Genomic DNA, 16584 nt, shown 5'->3' on the forward strand with positions numbered 1-16584 from the left:
AAGTAAAACATGCACAAAAAACCATGCACTTCCAGCAGGTTCTGTAGTACCACCATGGACAAAGAGCACATCTATGATATATATATTCCTTCTTAGAATCCTGAATAATCATGTAGGCTGGACAGCCTGTCACAATAGTGGCTAACCACCTGCAGGTGTGTGATATAGTACTAAAAAGTAGTTCTAAAACTAATGAAACCCAGAAATACCAGTCAGCAACTACATTACAGTGTGAGTTATAGAAAATAATTGCTTCTTACAAGGATAAAGTCTCATTACTGAAAAGCTGGCTGCCCAAAGAGCTGAAGCAGAACAGCAGTAAAAATCTGCAATAGTTCTGAGCACTTACTAGGTGATTCTTCTGTATTTCACACCTTGTATTGTTATTTGTCTTGGCATAAGGTGGTACAAAATCACACACAGCTACACTGTAGAGTGCAGAGTAGTGGTGTAAGAGGCAGAGCATTTGTTACAGTTTACCAAAGAGTATTGAATCTATGAAATAACAGAACATTTCAGCAACTCTATAAAGGTACTTGCAGGAACTGCTGCAAAACCAGATAACTTCATTCTCCTTTTATCTCTCAGCAACAGACTTCTTACTTACAGGTAAAACAATAACAAACCATGAATGTGGCTTAAGTAAAGAACACAGCCCAACTCTCAGAGGCAGATCTAACATTAGAAGAGTAACCATTGCTGTGTTGCCCTGGTATGAACTGTTGTAGAATAAATGATCTAAAATGTTGGGTGAAAATTACCTCCAAGGATCTATAGGGCCTGCAGCAGCATAACCCATGATCAACCCAGCACTGGGACTTTGTGCTACACTGGTAAATGAAGGTTTCTAGTGAGAAGAGGTATAGTCAGTACTGGGTAATTGTTCAGTTAAGAACTAGGTTTACAGAGCAGTATTTTTCAGGATATCATAGAAACATTAGTTGGTTTTAATTATTTGAGAAACATCAACGTTACACATCTAGTTGGTTTCATCGTATTTCCAGTGTGTTCTCTCAGTTCTCATTAGACAGATTCAAACATGGTGTAGGTCTGCAAGACTGGACAAATGGAACTCAATTAAATAAAGAGAATAGCAGTCTTACTAATTTTGAGTACTTTAATTATAAGGAAATTGCTAAGAGTATTTAGATATGTCAGGTTTGGTTAATACAAATTACATTACTAAAACAAAAAGAACTTTTAAAATAAAATATACTGCTCCAGTATTCAGTGAAGCACAGTGTGATTGCAAAGTCAACTCTTAGATCCTACTGCCTGGATTTGCTTCTGTGGCTTCAGACTAATAGCATCAGTCTAAAGAGTGTTAAGATATAATAGGTTAGTAATTTAAATTGTAATTTCATAGAGCTGTAGTTTTTTTATATTAGTCCTTTGTGGCCATCTTTCTCTATGTAAATCAAGTGCAAAAGGGAACACACTTGTCTTTGAGGAGAAGTTTTTTAAATTCCATTCAGGTGACTGAAGAGTTGGTTTGTCTTACACATACAGCTTGTCAGGTTTCTCTGTGTTTTGTGAGGTGGGCATTGAGGTTTTAAAATCTAAAGGCAAGAACCTCGTTTCTGGAAGAGGTAAATTAGAAAAGAAACCTAATCTTTCTGTCACGTAAGGACTAACCACACAGTCCTTGGCTACAACAAAGACTGCTGAAATTTCACTTGCTCAGTCCTGCCTACCCACGTACCTCTCTGCCTTTATGCAGAGACACAATGTCTGTTAGTCCACAGGTTCTATTGATTCACTTAATATTTTCTTTCTGAGATGGCTGCCACTCCACCAGTTATTTGTAGATGTAGTACAAGGTTTTTGGAGTATGGACATGTGTGTTAAACACTGCTTGATGTAAGTCTGTTCTAGTATTTGGAAAATGCAGTACTCATGTGTGGGTGAGAATTCATTTTCTAGACCTTTAGTACCTAAGAAGGTTATAAACATTTATTAGGAAAGATGATAATTTAATCATCCCAAATTCTTTTAACACAGAAGCTTTTAAAAGAGTAGCAGGAGGCATTTTTGGTATGCTGGTGTTAAATTGTAATGTATCTGGATATGCTTACAACATTTCAGAAGGCTTTGAGAATAGTGAGGGGGTGCTAATATTCAAATGAGTAGCTGAAATGAGAAAGTTAATGTAGGCCAGTTAGTCTGACATAATTGTCAAAACAGTGAAAAATCTGGAATGGGATTCAGTTAACAGAGATTTAAAGGGTGGGAACATGCGTAATGATAGGCAAGATGGTGTTGTGGAAAATATGTCCTGTTCAAAATATCAGTTTTAATGATAAAGTTCCAATTGTCTTAGATGCAAGGTGCTACGTTGGACGTGCTTGTTTCAAAATGAGCAGCATCCAATATTGATAAATCACACCTTGAATGAATTTAGAACTGGCCATCTGACATATCAAAAGCAATCAGGAGGGAATTATCTGTGAGCAGAGCATATTCAGAAGGACACACTTCACAGTTAATTCAGTTCTAGATCTGATGTAGCTCAGTGTCTTTTCTTGGTGATCTGCAGTTTAGTAGCCTTTGGTTTACAGTCATGAGTCCATCTAGTTCCTCTCTCTGGCTTTCAAATCAATAAATCTGTCAGATGATGTCATACAGATGTTTTCAGTGAATCCCCACACCTGGCATTCACATCTGCAGTCAGTGTTTTACTGCACAGGTAGCCTGTAACTGAGGGATCAAAAGACAGCCCAGTTAGAGTGATTAGAATGTGTTCAAAGGTGGCTTCTTTTGGATTCTAGTCTTCTGCAGTGTGTGGTCTTGTTGTGAGACCCAGCATGAGTAGAGTCATCATTTCTTCAGCTTTTACCAAGCGTTCCTTATATTTATATTTATTCCTTTATATATATAGTTTTCAAAGTATGTTTATAGAATAAAAGCTTTTTTTTTTTTAGGTCACTGATCTTTAGTACCATCATTTGAGTTGTCAAGAGAATTTGCAAATGAAAATCCTTCCAAAATTAGATGTACAAACTGCAGAAAAATGTATATATATCTGTAGCCATCTTCCAGTTGCTCAGGCAGATTATTTTAGCAGTGCAACATAAAGAAAAGAAATAGAAATCATCCTCATACTGTACTTTGAGAAATTAAGGACAGTTTGAAATAAAATTATTACATTTTCATGATTAAATTTTCAGGATTACATGTATTTCCAAGAATCTTTATGATGATTTAAAACAGTGGTATCCATTGCTTTCCCTTGTATTCTTCAATGATAAGAAAGAAGTATTTTTATTCCAAATTTTTGTTCATTTTATACCATGTTTTTGTTCTGTAGTGGAATCTATGGCAACAGCACCACCAGAAGGCAGTTTTTTGGTGTATCTTTTCTTTTTAAGTACCTATGATGGTTTGCAAGGCAAGGCAGGGTATAATCATGTTGGATAGTAAACTTACACAGTAATATTTTATACATAAACCACATATTTCATGAATTTATTTTTTTCATCACTTCCTATTGTTAGTCTGATTTCCAGATTAATTGAAAACTCTGATGTTACTGACTCGAATGAATCTAAGAAACTTGACATTCTTCTGAATGTGCAGGCACTGAGATCAATCATAGTGCTAAGCTGCAGATGTCCTTAAACCATAAAACTCTTATACTGTCATAGTGCTAAGCTGCAGTTAGAACAGATGTCCTTAAACCATAAAACTCTTATACTGCTACTGTACTTTATATCCTACAATAGTTTACCAAGAACTGAATATATGCTGTGAGGAGAAACGGTTGAAGTGTGAGTTGTTTAGCAGCTGCTGTAAACTATGACAGCCAGAAAGGAATAAAACAGCTTTGAATATTATACATGACCCAACACATACTATATAAAGATCTATAAATATTCAAAACTTCTACTTTTAACTGGACTTACTCTGAAGGAGAATTATAAACACTTGTAAAATGTGTGTGGAGCACAGTTCCAAATCAATGATATGCAGAACTAAATATTTTTATTTCACCTTCCCTTACCTGAATATTTTCTTAAATCTTTAGGTCTATGACATTTCATGATAGCTTTGCAACAATATGAAAGTTACAGTTCTATATATTGCAGAATATAATGTGACATTTATTCCCACACACACATATACATTGTCCAAGAAAATTTGCAAAGCTTACAAAATATTTCTGCTTAAATGCCTTGCTTTATTCTAGAGCTGGAGTGAGACCTTCCTGCCCTGTCAAGGAACTGGCACATTCAGCTTCCTGATTACCTCTCTCCACACTTCAGACACCACTTCAGATGCAGCACAATATTCTGGAGAAAAATCTTCTATAAGAGAATTCAGGACATCTTACTGCATGTGGTCCTTGATTCTCAGTCAGAAATGCAAAGGGGCAGGAAAATTCACCTAGATTGCTCATGCATACAGCCTCAAAGCTTGTAGTGGTATAATTCTCCATTGGGTGACTTCCGAATATTCTCACCAGTAAGACCTGTCTTTTGAGCAAGGGGTGCTCACAGACAAGGAAGATTATTTGTTCCCCAAGCAACTTCCTAAATATAAATTCAGTCACATAAGCCTTGATCTGCAAAATATTTGAAAGAGTACTTCCAGGGTTCATACCTAATTTGTGGAAGATCTTCTGGCTTCCTTTGTGATGTTTCAGAAAAGAAAGCCACTTAACAGAAAAATGGTCTGGCAGAACTGAAGTCTGACAGAAAAGAGAAGTGATATTTAAACCCAGAATGATTCCAACTGGGAGCTCCGTTTGACAACCCCTGGAGGGATCTGTTCACATCGAGTCAAATTGCAAAACTTGAGGCAGACTATTCTTTACTATGAAATGAGACTAAAATTATTTAGACAGATCTTCTGGTTCATAGACTGACTGATGCACTTTCTGTCTCATCTTCACTTTTCCACTAGCCATCATTTGGGAATTGCACTATCCACCACCAGGCAGTGATTACACTGGCAGTAATTAGGATGTCATTCAACCTGAACATATATTTTACAACATCCTTCTCCACTTCCTGAAACCATGAGAACATGCTCATTTTTATAGTTATTTATGTAAAAAAAAACTTAATAAAAATTAGTTTCATTACACTTAGTGTTTATTTGTAGCATTTCATGCAGTAAATTGTACAAGTATTGTTAAAGTATTATTGTACTTTCACTTCTTTGGCATTTGCTTCAGTGATTTGTTTAGAACTACTTTTGAGGTGTATGATAGTGGCAGGGGAGTGTCTTCTGGAAGCACTACATAAATAGTAAGAGAAAATGTATTCCTAAATTTTAGAATTCTTCAATTTTTACACCATTTTATGAATATTATTCTTGCAAATAACTGGTTTTAATGCCACGAGCCAAATGTATCTTAAAACCTTTGGATTACAGTCTTACCATGGGTAGGGAAGATTTGAAGACTTTTGTATGAAAATTCACACAGTCCACCATTCATGAACAGCTCCATCAGGGTTTCAAACTGGCAGTGCCACAGAGAAGCAGGTGTGCTTCAGCAGACTTCATTTAGACTGCTAAAATTACTGCTAGTGCTGCTTCTGAGGAGAGAGGAATCACAGAATTGTCATGGTTGGAAAGGACCTGTAAAGGAACCAAGCCTGCCAGCCCTATCAGATCTGGCTCAGAGTTTCTAGTCTTAAGGATGGTTGGTTCTGCACAGACCCCACTAGCAGCCCCTTCACCATGTTCCTAAACATATACAGCCCAGGTTTTTCTGTCAAACAAAACTTGGCCACCCTTCCATCTCTAATTTCTGACTCTGTCCCAGCACTCTCACAGGCAGTAGAGAAGTGCCCATGTGGTCCAGTCCTTAACTCATGTGTATTTCTACCCAGAGAAGAATCATCCCTTAAGTTGTACTTTTGCACAGTTAAGATCCAAATATCCCTTCGAAATTTCAGAGATAAGGAAAAAAAGAATGTGAAAATCTAATACCAGAAGGTCCAAATGTGTATGCTCATGAAAGGTCTCTTACATACTTCTGGACATTCTGAAAGAATATTTGCAAAGTCACCTTCTCCCTTTTCTGTTCTGTTTCCCACAGCCTGTCAGCCAGGAGCATCACTATCAGAAAGAAATGAGCCCACCCTCACATTCTAACCCAAGGTAAGATTCCATTTATAGCCCAGGCAGCAAGGATTCAGTTAGAGTGGTGTGAATATTAAATGTGACATTCTTTGATTTAATCTTAAATCTCTTTTCAATTGCAGCCTCCTCTCAGAGGGCTTTACTGGTGCTCATTTCAGGCGCTGGGCACAGTGTGTCTGTGTTGTCCAGGAGTGCAGAACTGAATTCTGCATGGTTAGGATGTGCCACTGTGTGTTTAAAATCATGGACACGGGCCTTGCTCCTGCTCCTGCTCTGATCTGTGATTCAGCACATCTCCCTCATCAGACTCCTATGCACTCTCATTTCTTTCTTTCTCCCTCTCTCCCTCTCAGTTTTGAAGGCTTTGGACTAGAATTCCAAATCTTTGGACTAGAATTCATACTGTAGGTATCAGGCAATCAATTTGCTACAAAAGATTTTAATGTTAATTATTTAGATAGTAGCCCAGTCAGAAGAGGGTGCTAAAATGCTGTGGAATAGTTCAAAGGAATCTGGTCTCCAGCATATTTTGCCTGTCAAGTTTTTAGCTTGAGCTAAACAAAAATCCCTGTGACTTTAATATCAGGTAAGGTGGCGATTCGAAGACAAGGGGGGATGGTGACAAGGGAGAAATAATTAAATGTAGACTATCAAAATTAATTGTCCAGTTTCAGAACTGCCTTGTACTTGTAAAACCCCAACATCACTTCATCAATTTTTAACAGCCTGAACAAGAGGTGTACTTATTTTAAAAAGTAGTTCTGTTTCACTTTGACTTGATGTGATTAATGTGGATTTTGCTTGTCCAAGTTTTAACTGTACAATGTATGTGTGTTGTGAGGGGTGGGAGAGAGGACGTGTCATCTACAACATCTTTATCTTTACCAACAGTCTGAAATGTTTTATGATGACACACTGCCAGGCAGTTGAGCAGGATACTATGCATTTCTCCTCTCACAGATGTTTTCAGTTACTTGTCCCACTTTCCATCCATATTATTATCTTCTTGTTTGATTTGATGAAGTGAACATTATGAAACTTTCTGTGCAAATTCACTCAGATGCCTCCGTTATTGCAACATGCAGCCATACATTTCCTAGTGCACACAGAATATTACTGGAGTATAATCCTGGATTTCTGTTCCCTTTCACATGCAAATTAAAGTGCTCATGTTGGTCTAGAAAACCTCTCTTCCTTCAGTTCTGGTTATCAAAAGAACTACCTCTGTCCTTATGAATTCCTACAATGGATGAAATGGATGGAGACACTTGACTATAGTGCACAGAATAATATACCAGGTATCTTGTGACTGACTCTTTGTGGAGGACTTTTTATTCCAGAATCAGTTTCATGATTGTGATGTAATTAGAGAATTGCCTTCATTTTAGTGCAAGCATTGTTTGTCTTTTTTTGCCCCTACATTGGTTGAATCAGGTTTTATTAAGTTATTTTTCTGCAAGTGCCAAAGCGATTTGGTACTCGGTACATTTTGTCTACTGAGAAACTGAATAAACACCATTATCTCTAAAAAGAAAGCTTTACATCATAGCAGGTTAATATCATCAACAATGAAAACGTGTATTTCCATACAATAAAATTTAAAACAAAATAGTATAAATTATAACTTAGTTCTTATGCTATTTTAATCCAGTACACACAGTAGACTTAAATTTCTCAAGAAATAATTTTCAAGAAATGCAGGCAAAATATTCATAAAATACCTGACTTGCAAGTTTCTCATAAATTCAGTAGCCCTCGTGAACTGCCAGAAAAGCATTATTGGGCTGTAAATACAGAAGATGACAAAATTATGAGGTCAGTTTGCATCATCACATAAAAGTTGGAGATGATGCGACTTGAATTCTATTATTCACATCGTTACCTTTCATTTCTAATGGAAAACTCTGTATTGTTTTTCACTGAGGGTGTGTAGCTAAATGAGAGGGAGATAAAACTAATGGTCATTCTTTACCTTAGTTCCTAAGCTGTTTTTAGAGCAAATTTTAAGAAGTCATGTGTGAGCAAATGGAAAATGTCTAAATCTCTGTCAGGCTACTATAGCTGTGAAGGGGAACACAGAGAATATCTGAAAATTTGATCTGTTGTGGGTAGATAAGTGGGTATAAAGGCCATGGCGTCAGTTACGTGAAATGTTTCACTTACTGAAACAACAAATAGTTTGTTATAAAGAGTGATAAAGAATTTGACAGGTCTCAAGTAACTTTAAAGAGTGTAGTAGTGATATTTTCTGGGAAATGAAAAGCGAGCAATGCAGAAGCTATTGTCCAGTAAATTGCTCTTCTGTCCATAATAAGGTAAAAGAACAAGCCAGGAAAGAAAGCACCTGTGAAGATAATGGAATGGAGTCAATAAAAAGACCCAGCTAGACTCATTTTCCATTGGTTCCAGTGGGTAAAAGTCATAAGTCTGCCAAGAATATTGCTACTGCAATACAAATCACCTCCACATCATGCTGCTTTGCAAGGTGTAGAACCAGTTAATGAAAGGAGACAGGCTGACTGCAGAGGCTGCAAGGCCAGGTGAGCAAGATGATGTGCAGTGTTTCCAGCTCTAGCTATGCAGTTCCCACTGTGTGGTCCTAGGTGACCTTCAGAATTGCTCTCTTCCCTCCAAACAGGAAGCTGTAACTGTCTGGTTACTTCTTCCTCCAGTGCAGGGACTGGAAGGTGCTATGTACCCTCCACCTACTTTTGTCCTCCAAAAATACTTGTGTGTCACAGAAGGTTTGGAAGCATCATTAAAGAAATGCTTAAAGAAGGTAAATAGTCTAAAGGAATTTCAGTCGTTCTGAGCTGCAAAATGTAAAGCTGCCCTCTGAAAAGGATAATTGAGCCTAATTTTATGAATAGATTTTCTGAACTTCTACAGATGCTCCCCAGAAAATTTATTTCTGATAAAAGCTGATTTTCCTGTATTTGGAGAGGTTTCTTTAATGAGTTGAAACCTGTTTTATAAGCTTCGTCTCACCAGACCCTCAGCTGACATTCAACTTAACTCTTCCCAATTTACCAAATAAAGTTTGTTCCTCTGAAGTTCAAACAGCTGTTCCCCCAAACCCACAAGAAACCAGAACACAAATATTTCAGCACTGCGTTGAGTATCCTGCCACAAGAAGCGTGTTTTACTGAAGTAGTTGAATATAAAAGGTGCACAGCCAAATTTTCAGTTGGATTTTACCCAGACATGTAACTGTACATGTTAAAAAAATGTGTCCCCATAGTGAATTGTGGGCACAGAGATTTGATGGTAGTAAATGTCTGCCTGATTTGGACTAAAGCCAAGAAAATAAGATCTGCACATAAAACACAGGAGTTTTATGAGAAAGACAATTGATCAGTGGTCACAAACTAAAGGATGAGTGATCAAGCTTGTTTGCATTCACAGATTAAAAGAATTGTTAAACTGAAGTTTAATTTGTTGTCCCTATTAGATTTATTGTCAGAAAATCAATGTTTCATGGAGATGAAGATTTACACGTTTGAGGAGGACAATAACTATAAACTTATCAGGAAAAGTTGTAGGTTTTACCTTAAAAAAAACCAACAAAAGCAGAACCCACATCCTGTATTAGGACTATATCAAACAGGGTGATTTTTGTATTTTTGTATGATATGTATGCACAGTAATTCAGATAATTAGCCATAAAATGGATATACATGCTCTTTAAAATAAATTTTTTAATTTTTGAAATTATTATTGGTAAAATTCTGGTAAATTAGTTAAATATAATGAACACCTCTTTCTGTGCATAACTCTGACCATTCTATTGATTTTAGGAAGTGAATTATTTCTCTCACTTTCTTAAAAGCTCTGGTAGAGAAGTCTTTTCTAGAATGTATTCTTGCCATAAATGTCACCATTACAGCACCTAAAATTTGCATGATATATCAATGATTCCAACACAAAACCACCTTCACAGCAAACTCTCAAGTATTAAATGTATGTTGAGCTTTGAAACTGTGATTCAGGTGCTCTCATCTGTCTCAGATGAAAACTAAACTTTCCAGTGGCTGATGGATGTGTTATTGTACCATTGAGAGATTCAGTAAGATTAAACTCACCTAGAAAATGATGCAGTAAAAGAAGGATTGGAGCTATAACATTTATTTGCACTACTCTCAGAACTTCTTTAACATGCACCTGTGAAATTCACACACAAAAGGTCTTTGTTTCCTGTATTTCCAAGCAAAGGCTTAAGTAGCAGAATAACTTAAAAAGCAAATTTAAAGACTGGGTTTTGCAAACAAAGAAGCATATTTATTATGATTCATTGCAAGATCAAAGCCATATAACTCCATTACTTCTGCAAAGCAGACAATACTACATTATGAAGTATTATAAAATTGCACAACAGTTGTCAAAATAAGTGAACAAGAACAATATATCACAAAATGTACTTTGGTTTTTCATTGTACTTGCTGAGTTACTTTACTCATCCACAAAGCAGAGTAATTTGCAATAGGTCTTCCAGTCGTTAATCTGAATTAGCAAATTCTGCTGCATTTGTCAGGCTGTAATATGCATGAAAAAGAACATGACAAAAGAAGCAAATAGCACAGGAAACATCTAATTGAAAAGGTTAAAATTTTTAATCATGATGGTAAGAAGCTTAGCTGCAGAAAGGTTGTTGAGACTAATATGTAAAAAGCTTGTTAAAATAATAAAAAAATGGCTTTCCTCTGTGTAGGAATCTGTATAGGAATCTGTATAGGAATACCCTTTTCCTGAATATTCCTAGGCCATTCAGAGATGTCTGACCATGCTTATATGTAATTCAAGATGGACAATAGGCAGGAAAAGATTTTATATGTCTCTCAGATCTCTTGGGTTGAAAGGAAAAGTTAGGTCTTAGTTTATAGCAAGTCCAGGGTTCCCTCTTCACAGTGTTGCAATCTCTCCTTCAGTGCTCACTTGAACTGTTGCTGGGGCCCTTTGCCAATGTGTATTCCTCCAGGGAGTCTCCAGTGTTTAGGGTGGCAAGGAGCCACAAGCCAGCATCTGAAGTCTGAGTCCAAGTTCTGACAACTCCTAGACCCTTGGGACTTTAGTTTAGTTCATAAGGCAGGCAAGCTGCCAAATAGGTTTAGATTGTTCCCTTTTCTGGAGAGAAAAGCTTAACTGCCACTGACCAGCCCTCATCTCTGGAAATATTTATTTATTCATTCCTCTATCCTCTTTCTGAACTAGAAACTAGTTTCAATACAGACCAGTCAAGCTCCTTGACCAACATTCCATGTGTGCACACAACATTGTCTTACAGAGTAGAACTGTTTGAGTTTCCAAGGAGATAAATGCCCACACCTCTCTTCCCTGCTATCCCAGTACCATTGCTGAAAGGGTGCTGGTTTTTATTTCTTGATCTTATTTTGTTGAAAACAATGATGTTTTTTAAGAAATAAACTGACATAACCTGGCACACTTCTCACTTTGTGTGCTAAGTTTCCAGCTTCGTGCTGTTCAGTTTGTCTCATTAATATACTAAAAGGCCAATTTTCTTGCATACTTTCTTTTTTACTTTTCTGGAAAAAGAAAGTTAAGTTTTCACAGCACCACCTTGAACAAGTTTAATTGAAGTTAGTGCTGTGTTGAGTCATGTCTCTCCATTGATTTTTAGAAGCTCTCTGCCTCCATGTGATCCATTACAAGTTAAAATGGGATGCAGTCTGCACCCAGGACACATGGAACAGTCAGATGCTGGTGGTGGTGATCTGTGGAGAAGAGGAATTACTTTAATGGCAACAAAAACTCATTAGGTACTAGATTCAGAGGTTTCCTGAATGGGTGGGATATTAAAATATAATTTAAAAAATGAATTGTGTGTTTAATTGTTAAAAATGTGTTAAAAAGCACTGTCTCAAGGGCACTTCATTAATGTGGAAAACCCTTTAATTCACTGAACAATTACTGGTGTTGGTATTAGAATTCACTTGCTTAAAATCAGCTTAATATGAAGGAATTTTAACACACCTTTGCAGATTCTTTTATTCCAATGTATACACCTGATCTGCTGAAAAATAGATCAAAACTAACAAAGAGAAAAGGGCTAGTCTTTTACTTAGATTAGATTATAAAACTCTGGTTTTCTCTCCTAGCTTCTTTTCTATCTTTAGTGAAGATCTAGACTACAGTCTAGCCAGCAAGGTGATGAGCTAGAGATTTAGTCTTTAAGTAAATTCCAATGTTATTGTTATTTAAGAGAAGCTATAATAAGAAGTTTCATGTATTTAACTGCAAAACATTGACCAAATAGCAATATATCAATTACTAAGCTGTTAAACCTCCCAATTCAGGTCATTCATATTTTTAGATTGATATAGGTTTTTTAATAATGTGCACAAATTTGTCATTTGAACATTGATAGTGAAAGAAAAGTGAGGCAGCATTAACAGGTCCAACTTCCAGCTAATACCAGTTGGTGTGATTATATTGTGCCCACTTGTTGTATCACCTCGCACTATCTGAATATCTTGTTTGCTAATTTCCTTTGTTATCCTTGCATCTGATCCAGCACCCATAAACCAGTTCATTTACAGATTTAAGACTCCAAGAGGAGAAGATTCAGCTCTTCCATGCATGGTTGCACTTGTACTTTTTATGATCTCTTCTTTCATTACAAATTCATTGACAATTAAGTAATTTACTTTTTCAGAGTGTCTCTCTGCCTCCTTTAGAAGGCTGGTATTTGGCAGGCTGGATTTGCTGAAGTGGTTTAGAGGAAGGAAAAAGATATTCTTTAAACATGTTTACTATTTTCTAAATCTTAGGGCTAGCAAAAAAAGAATGTTCCAGTAAGGCATATACAGTAAATGAAGATATTATGTATTAGGGATGGAATGAATCTGTCACTTTGATGGATTGTGAGGCAAAGAACAGATTAACAGATTACTCATAGTCAGAATGCAGCTCACTGTGAAAAATGTGCAGGAAATGATAAGTGTTGGTTTGTGCTGATTTAATGGTATTTTGAAACTACAATAACACTCCAGTAGAATAAAACAATGTAGGTCATGGTTTACATTTTTTAAATCATTGATGTATTACCAGATTACCCTTAAATACGCAGGATATTTCTTTTTAAAGTAGAGCTTTCAATTCGTGCAAAATGACATGGATATGTATGTTTGCTATTTTTCAGGATTTTTATGAAAATGTGCATTTAAAAAACTCTTTGATTTGTCTGTGTAGGTATAGTCTATATTCTTTGGTAGTATATCATCTTTTCTGTACACTCACTCAGTTTTCCATTATAAAGATGCTGGTTTTCCCACCTGGAGCTGAGTAACATGAAACAGTTATTGAAGTGTAAATTAATGTTTCTTGGTTTATGGCATATTTCTCTAAGAACTGTAAGAATGTTCAGAAGTTGACACTGAAGCATTTTAGATACAATAATGGACAATTTAAGGCTAAGGAGACTTCACAGGCATTACAGGCAGGGCTTGAAATTTAATTTCAACATTTTTTCCCATATGATTGCATTTGGTACATAACACAAACACATCTTATTGTTAATGGCCTTCATAAGTCCTTGCATCACTCCTGAAGCTGTTATTGAAATGTTTATTTCTATGGAAATGCTTCTATTAAAAACACCCTCCTATGATGCATACAGCATGAATATATTACAAAGCAGAACCCAAATAGGTGTGTGTAGATAATCTGATTTAAGTGAACTAGGTTACACAAATGTGTGAAAATCAGCCACTCCTGAAGCTGTTATTGAAATGTTTATTTCTATGGAAATGCTTCTATTAAAAACACCCTCCTATGATGCATACAGCATGAATATATTACAAAGCAGAACCCAAATAGGTGTGTGTAGATAATCTGATTTAAGTGAACTAGGTTACACAAATGTGTGAAAATCAGCAGATATCAAAATAGTTGAAAATTCAGATCTGCTAATCTGACAAGTAATACATGCCCAATAAAGATGGAGCAGTGAATAGATGGGGGATGTTACAAAGCTAGGTGGCTTTTTCTTGATTTATCTAAGAACTGAGTTAGTCTCTGACAACCTTTCTTAAATAGATATAATTAGAAATCCAAACAAATGAGAAAAATACCTGAATGGAGTATTAAGGTTATACTAGACCATACTTTTTACATGAGCTGACACTTTGCATCAGGGAATGGTGGTGCAGTATTTATATTATTTGCAGCAGAATTAGATTCAGGTGATATTAAAGAAAAGTGGCTTCTTTTATTATCCCTCAGGCACCTGCCAGTTCCCCTTGGGTATTCATAAAGGTTTACTAAGTAGTTTATACAGCTAAATATCATATTTTGAGTTCTTAATTGATTGTACTCATAAGATGCTGAACAGCCTGTCGATTTGATGTGTTCTTAATGATACAAAACTGATGTTTTTCAATTCCTGATTTGATATAATGTAGCCAACCCTTGCCTAGCATTTTTTAACTCTATTGCCAGGCTGAGCACATAATTTGAATATTCCTTTTAATTCCTGTATAGATTATTGGACAATAACATACGAAGACTTTGAATAATTTTCATTTTTTTTTTAGTAACGTGGATTAAATTATCCCACAGATTTTCATCATACAAATGAAATCTGATCCAAAAGAAATGTATTGAAGTGAGTTATCTCAATTCACGGAAGAGTTAAGAATCTTTATATCAAAGTGATTTGCAATCTTCTCCATCCAGCCAGTAGTATAGACTAAAATGCAAACAAATCTGTAAAAAAAAATTGAAGTATCAAAGTTGTCCATTAAGTTTTCAATCAAACCACACTGATTCTTTGGATTTCTGTTTATGGTAATGATTTTGATACACTGTAATTAATAGTGCTGCTTAATAAAGAGCATCAGTAATTTTCTCCACAAATACTACTGATGGATGCTACAAAATTTAATATACTGTCATAAAACTGAAAACAATGTTCCTGGGTCCAAAAGATTATTTTGCTTTCCATCACAGTTCAGCTATCATGTAATATTTCAAGATATGACTCTTCTTTTTTGAAAGCATTTTCAAAGGAAAGACCACAATATAACAAGATTATACAACATTTTAAATTATATTTTGGTATGAAGAATAACTTTCACAATAATGAAGAATTTCAGGGTAAGTATTTCAGGTGCACGATGCTTTGAAATGTGTGTGGAAGCTCTTCTGAGCCTTCAATGCAACTCACAATGTCAAAAGACAATGCTTTACATTCCACATTGTTACTAGGAAAGCTCTACAGAGTTTATTGCATGTTGATTATATTGATTGCAGCTGGAGGCACTGATAGCATAGAGTATCTTTAATTAGTCAGAATGCATGATGAGCTTTTCTGTTTTAAGGAGATAAACTGGCTTCTTAAAGAAATTTACCCTCAAAAATATTATTCAGTCAGTCAGAATAAAAAACAATAGGACCATAGTCTGCTTTTCTCAGAATGGTGCCCATTGTCTCCATGCTGGGCTCTACTTTTAGGCAAGGTCTACAAAGTTTTAAAATTTCTTTTTGTTTTGGCTTTTAATTAACTCCCAGGCTCACTCTCACACACACCTTAATTGCTTCCTAAAAGCAACTGCAGGTTTAATGGTGGACAAGTCTGTCTTGCCTGCTAGAGAACAGCATCTGTCAGAATTACCACTGTAATCCCACCTTGCAAAGGTTTCTCAGTCAACTGCCAGTAGCTACTCTCTACTGCAATTTAGCCAAGAACAATTCAGCATGGGTGAGATTTGAAAAAAAAAAATTCAATACTTTAGGAAAAGTTGATTTAGACATTGTTAGGTAACATGTGGAAGTGATGAAACAGTTTTTAATATATATTGTGTAAAATGTTTCAACCTTCAAAGTAATATTAAGTCAACAGTTAATCCCAAATATTGTAGTGCTTTGATGTCTTGTTGGGAGGGGTTTGAATAGCTGAATATTACTGTGTTAATTAAATTTGTTGGTCTGATTGAGATAACTCCTTTAGAAGCAAGCATTGACTCTCCTCTCTACTTGCACCACTTTTGCTTCAGCAGCCTTCCTAGCAGAAATATTCTAGGTCTTCTCTGGATCTCCAACATGACTGTCCTTTAAAACAGATGTAAGATAATCTGATTTAAGTGAACTAGGTTACACAAATGTGTGAAAATCAGCAGATATCAAAATAGTTGAAAATTCAGATCTGCTAATCTGACAAGTAATACATGCCCAATAAAGATGGAGAAGTGAATAGATGGGGGATGTTACAAAGCTAGGTGGCTTTTTCTTGATTTATCTAAGAACTGAGTTAGTCTCTGACAACCTTTCTTAAATAGATATAATTAGAAATCCAAACAAATGAGAAAAATACCTGAATGGAGTATTAAGGTTATACTAGACCATACTTTTTACATGAGCTGACACTTTGCATCAGGGAATGGTGGTGCAGTATTTATATTATTTGCAGCAGAATTAGATTCAGGTGATATTAAAAATTAGTAACACAGCAGAAATATGTGTTGAGATTTTAGTTGATGA

The 16584-nt window shown here is 35.8% G+C and overlaps 1 protein-coding gene across 1 annotated transcript in view; it reads left to right on the top strand.

Moving 5' to 3' along the window:
* The window catches only part of LOC104388207 (chromosome unknown open reading frame, human C3orf67), a 59425-nt gene that overhangs the window by 34487 nt on the left and 8354 nt on the right, over positions 1-16584 (top strand). The window contains exon 14 of the mRNA XM_009997036.1: positions 6047-6108. Coding sequence (XP_009995338.1) covers positions 6047-6108 — 62 coding nt within the window. The remainder of the gene's footprint in view (positions 1-6046; positions 6109-16584) is intronic.

This window comes from Chaetura pelagica, unplaced genomic scaffold (genome assembly GCF_000747805.2).
Source record: "Chaetura pelagica isolate M959 unplaced genomic scaffold, ChaPel_1.0 scaffold364, whole genome shotgun sequence".
NCBI classification, from domain to species: Eukaryota; Metazoa; Chordata; class Aves; order Apodiformes; family Apodidae; genus Chaetura; species Chaetura pelagica.